The sequence below is a fragment of the Mustela nigripes genome, chromosome 2 (assembly GCF_022355385.1).
Source record: "Mustela nigripes isolate SB6536 chromosome 2, MUSNIG.SB6536, whole genome shotgun sequence".
Lineage (NCBI taxonomy): Eukaryota > Metazoa > Chordata > Mammalia > Carnivora > Mustelidae > Mustela > Mustela nigripes.
Genome location: NC_081558.1, coordinates 107913340 through 107919394, shown reverse-complemented (window position 1 = coordinate 107919394; position 6055 = coordinate 107913340). Strand labels below are relative to the sequence as shown.

The 6055-nt window shown below is 37.9% G+C and overlaps 1 protein-coding gene across 1 annotated transcript in view; it reads right to left on the bottom strand.

Annotated features, from left to right (window-relative positions):
* P3H2 (prolyl 3-hydroxylase 2) overlaps window positions 1–6055 on the bottom strand; it is a 151498-nt gene that overhangs the window by 16829 nt on the left and 128614 nt on the right. Inside the window, exons 7-8 of the mRNA XM_059391290.1 lie at window positions 4185–4225; window positions 3123–3214 (exon numbers count right to left, since the gene is read on the bottom strand). Coding sequence (XP_059247273.1) covers window positions 3123–3214; window positions 4185–4225 — 133 coding nt within the window. The remainder of the gene's footprint in view (window positions 1–3122; window positions 3215–4184; window positions 4226–6055) is intronic.

Below are 6055 nucleotides of genomic sequence, written 5' to 3'. Positions count from 1 at the left end.
CCGGTTCACTGAAAAGCACTTCTAATATAAAAGTCAAAAAGAAATGGATGACAGATCAAGGGTTGAGTGAACCGGGTTGGTTTGTATTATATCATATTTTTTCCTTTCCTCTCTTGAGAGTATATGAACTTTAAACACAATGACCTGATTTTCAAGAGATGACTTTAATCATTTCTAAGTTCTGTAGAAGTATTTGCTATTACAGTGTTGGTTATTTAGTATTATAGTAATAAATGCCTGGTCTATTATGTTAAGTTCTAAGTGTGGCATCTTAATAAGAATAAAGGAGTATAATTTGAAAGGGCTACAGAGACATTGCCAGTTCTTCTAGTCATGCCACATGGAACATACAAAGATCAGGAGAAGGGACAGAGTGCAAAGGAGTCTTAACTACCCGCCCACTCACAGCTTCAGGCAGAATCCATGCTAGAAACCTGCCTTTCATGTAGTTACCACAATCACCACTGAGCATAGACTTTTATACAGAAACTTCCCACACATGCATTTCACAAGACACAACCAACTACCTACCCACTAGCCAAAAGGGGGGGGGGGTGAATAAATAAATAAATAAATAAAAAGAAGAAGAAGAAGAAGGAAAAACAAACTGTGTCATTGAAACACATACATTCACCAGCCTGCAAATGACTAGTAGCACACCAGACAGAGGAAAACATTAAAATAAAAATAAAACTGTGGTCCAATAAGTTGTGGTTCCTGGGGCCTGATTTGATGGCTTCAGCCAACTCCTAACCACAGCTCAGGGAGATTTAGCTAAACAACTTAATTCTTCTCTCATTCATAAAGTATGTGCCTGGCTTGGATTCTCCAGTTGCAATAAAGAGGGATCATCTAGGAAAATACTCCTTTGTGCTCACCGCCTGTGGCTCACATGGCAAGAAGCAGCATTTTACCATAAATATTACAGCGTTCTACAAGTCACAACAGGGATGTGCTAAGTAACCAGACCTTATGTGAGCACAGCCCTTTACGGTCTACAGAAGACTTTTCACACTGTTCCTCAGCACAAAGTTGCTGTCCTTCTTTTACAGCTGAAGATCACAGAGCCCAAAGACCTCACCACAGCACAACAGACTAACCAATCCTAGAAACTGGGATGCCTGATTCCAAGTTCAATGTTATTTCTACTATACTGATGGGGATGATTATGGAGCAGGACCTTTGGAAACTGGCACTTGGATGGAGAATGAGTTTGATGATATGCAGATTCCGTGGACTGGAGTCTGTCTGGGACATGATCCTGGGCCACTCCTGTAATGCTTCAGAGATATCCAGTGCGAATACTACTAATTGCTGTTAGGCAACCAAGAGTAGATGACAGTCACTTTGTGGAGGAGGAGAAAAGCTGAAATATAGTCTACTCTGTGAAGCATGCAAGCTTTCTTACCTCCCTGACATGTGCTTGGAGCCAGACTAAGATAGGAAAGTGCTTTTTGGTTGGGAACTTTGCCTCTGTCTACCACTGTTCTTAATTTAGAAGCTATTTAAATCTCTAGTGACTATACAGAAGTCTTTCCAGTGGTTTCCCAGAGAACATCCTAAGATTCAGTAGCCCATTCAACTAAGCAAACTCTACAGAAGTGATAGATTTTGGTAGCCTGGACAGTCATGGTCTCTCCACCCCTGGGAATAGTCTCCTGATCTACTTTTCATGCTAGCCTTCCTAGACAGCTGCTGTACATCAGAGTCCTGGGGAGCCAGGGGACAAAAAAAAACAAAAAACAAAACAACAACAACAACAACAACAAAAAACACCAAAAAAAATCCACAAAAAAAAAAACCACACCAAAAAAAACCACTTTGAAGTTTGGCAACCATCCTGGAGTTTCCCAAACCTTTACAGCAAAGTGCTGGCTTCCTGGCACATACTTCCTGGGTGATTTCTCAGCTGAAAAAGCAACACGAACTCTGGCTGACCATGGAACTCTCAGGCATTTGTAGAACAGCTTAGGCTTTGTGGCTACAAACTGAGGGCCAGGTCAGATTAGATGAGTGCTTTATCCTGTTTACTGCCTCAAACTGACTTGGAAGCTGAGGAAGGAAAGGGCTGGGAAATGTGAGAGCTGTGGAGAGCCAGACGTTTTCCAACCAGCTGGAGGAATGTGCTGTCACACTATCTCATGGGGGAAAGGAGTTCTGTACTTCTCAATGCAGGTTTTTAAAACCTGCTTATCTTGCTGTTATTTAATCAATAAAGGATGCATTTTGGATCTCTAGACCCTTTTATGTTCCACCTCCAGCTAAGTAAGGGAAAATGGGATCTAGATCTGGATTCAAAAACCTGGGTTCGAATGCCTGCTCAACCCAGTATGAACTGTGAGACACTGGACATGCCACTATATCTCCGTGGGCCTCAGTTTCTTGCCTGGAAAGTGGGGACAGTTGTCTTGTATGAGATGCTTCCAGTATTCAGATGAACTGTGTATAAATTTGCCTGAGAAATTATAAATTATAACAATGTTTAGCTTTATCTAAAAACTAATTTGACAACACTCTACATGGGTTTCTGTGAATTTTGATCTGACATAAGTATATTACGTTCTGCTCTCTCCATGTCTGTGCCTTTGTTCCATTGTTTTATCCATTAATATGGCTCCCTCCACACCGCTGTCAATGCAACCTAAATTCTACTCACCACTCAGAGTCCTGATCAAATATATGTACTTCAAGCACTGTAGATGAACTCAGCTGATAGTCCTGTGACCTGTCTCTTCAAGTTCCTCTGATGTGCAGTATACTCTCTCTGGCACTCACTCACTAGGTGACAGAAGCCCTGTGACCTCTCCAAGCCTCAGGTACTCAACTGATCATTCTGTCCCTGCCTAGTTCACAGGACTCCTGTGGGCAACAGATAAGGGAGTGAATCTGGAAACACTTTTGTTGGAAACCAAAGGTGATGACATACAAATCTGAGACACTGTTTTCAAGTCTTGCTTTCAGAATGTCATAAAATATAGTAGCTTAGAATGTCATAAAATATAGTAGCTTAGTCCTATTCCTTAGTTTCCAGAGAAAGTGGACTCTTCCTTAATTTAAATAACAACGAGCCAAGTCCTACCTCTTCCTTTCCCTCCTGTAAGCAGAAGTGCACAGATACTTACCCTCTCTTAAGTCTCGATCTATCTTGGGCGATTTTTTCCCCATTGATAATCCATGAACTTCTGCCCCTTCCACGTTCACTCCTGAAGGGACCCTGCCCATTAAAAACAATTGAAATGGAATTTCCCACTGATTAAGGATGTTCAAAGACAAAGGGCACCTTACTCTTCTTAGCACTCTTTTTTTTTTTTTGACAGTTAATTGTATCCATAACTTCACCCCTCTTGAGATTAGACATTAAGTCTCAAAAGAGCAGAAAAATATTAGCACATGCATCTTTGTGATGCTTGGGGCATTGTTATTTTTGTCCTGAGCATAGAGCACACCCCAAACAATAGCTCAACTGAAATAAAGCATGACCTCGTGCAGTGGTTCTCAACTATTCCAAAAAAGAAGACACAAGTTTCAGACTTGGCAAACATACAAATCACAGCATGATATCCTTTCAATATATACAGACTGAACAAATCCAATTGTGCATGTCCACTCTTGGAGCTCTTGTAATCAGAACCTTGATTTCTGAATTTGGAAAATGAACAGGCTAGATCAGGTCAGCTCAAACATGTAACTCCAACATTCTATGATTTCTCAAACTGCTCATAACATGTAAATTGATTTTTCACTTCTATCATTTCAAAAAATGAAGTTTCTTCATTTCTGATTGAGTTAATGACACCTAGTAGTTTAGCTTGCAGTGAAACTTTTTGGGCTTCCTGCTTTCAAATACAGTAAGGGAATTCAGCATTAACAAGAAAAAAACTAAGCTCTATGTTATTAATCAAAAACAGAATCCATAGAAGGTTTCACCTTCAGAGATCACCTGATCCAACCCCTTCCTTGGAGGGAACACAGAAGACTAGAAAGGAAAACAAAGCACCAAGGTCACATGACTGTAGAAAGAGCGAGCTGGGACCAGAAGGCTGAGCTTCTAATTCCCAGTGTAGAATTCATTTAATTATATCTTTTTGCCTATTTCATTGAGCTAAGATCCTTATAATGGGTATGACTCTAAGTATTTCTTCTCATTAAAAGTAAACGGATCGTGTTCTGAATGAAGAACTCACCGATTCTCATCCTGTCGTCCACCATATCGGATCCAATAATTCTGTTTTAAATTAAAAAAAAAATCAATAGCTTTGTCACTAAAATATAATGCATAAAAAGAAAATACAAATTTAAAACACTCAAAAGATGTAAAACATTGGGAAACTTGCATATTGTATTAAGATACAATATTTTTTTAATTAGTGAAAAAAAACCTAAAGGCAATGAAACGTTGGCAAAGATAAAATGATGCACAAATGGATTTTTAAAAATAGCAGGGAATTAGCTTAAGTATTTATATTTTCTATCCAAGAAGTGGATAAAATTTGATGTCAGGAAGACAATTAAGAGATCATTCAGTCCAAATCCCTTATGTTTCATGAATAAAACAAACAAGAAAGGCCAGCTTGATTAATTATCTGTGCAGGATCATAAAGTAACTTTTTCTGAAGTTTCCTGGGAGAATGCAATTAAAAAATAATAAGTAAGGCCGGGTATAAGCATACTTATAAATGTTATTTAGAATTAGTGTACTTAAAAATTTTTCTAATTTTTAAAATATGCCAATAAAAACACAAGAATGAAAATAATGTTACAAATATGATATATCACAAATAGTGCTTTTTTATGAATATGTGACAGGTGTATATGTAAAGAACTTATATAGTTAACTAACAGATATATGAAAAAAGGCATATCCAGATAATTCAGGTCACAGAAAAAGTAATTAATGACAATATGTGAAAAGTTAATTTTTGTTAGCCATCAAAGGAATACAAATGAAAACAACAGTGATATATCATTTTGTATATAAGAAATATAAATGATTTTTAATGTTATTTCTCATTGCTGAGATATTCATAGTAACCTGGTACTTTATGCATTTCTAGAACCAGTGAAGGTATCAGAAAATTCCCTTAGAAAAGCAATTTTAAGAACTTTAAAAATTCTCATGTCTTCTTATGGCAGAATAATCCCATTCCTGGTAATTTATTCATAGGGCATAGTTCAATACAGAGGGAAAATGCTTCATGCATTAAACATGGTAGAAAAAAATCAGAAACAAATCAGACTTCCAGTGTCAGGAAAACAGTTAATTTATTGCACATCAGTTCTATTTACATAGCTAAAAATCATCTTAAAGGCTGTAAAAATGTAGAAATTGCTTATGACAACTTAAATAAAAATCAGAACAGAAATCTCTCTGTACTGGCAAAGTTGTATCTTCACATGAAGAATGACTAAAAGTCAACATGGACAAGTGGAGAAAAGTCAGCATGACGAATAGTACAGTTGACACTGATTTTGTTCTGTATGAAGTCTTTCTAGTTTTTAAAATGTGTAGGAGAAATACAAAAGCTTGCATCCAGAATTTAAGACATAAAACAATCCTGAGGCAAATTCATCAGGTGCAAAACACTTCTCTTCCCCCCAAATATATCTGCTTTTGACTTTGGATCTCAGTGATACGGAGATCTATTAAAGTCTTTTAATGTTTATCATACACTGAGTAAACACCCACCCCTGCCTCCCTGGGTTTTGTTAATACAAGACAGGAGATAAGACTCTTCAATAAACTATATGTTGGCTAACTGAACATAATTAAAACATTTAAATTAATAAATAAATAAAATTGGCAAATGGAATTTAAAAAAAAAAAAATCTTCAGTAAATCAAGCTGGGAAATAAAATCATGAATAAGAAGTCCACTGAGGGGGCGCCTGGGTGGCTCAGTGGGTTAAGTCTCTGCCTCTGGCTCAGGTCATGATCTCAGGGTCCTGGGATGGAGCCCCGCATCGGGCTCTCTGCTCAGCAGGGAGCCTGCTTCCTCCTCTCTCTCTGCCTGCCTCTCTGCCTACTTGGGATCTCTCTCTCTCTCTGTGTCAAATAA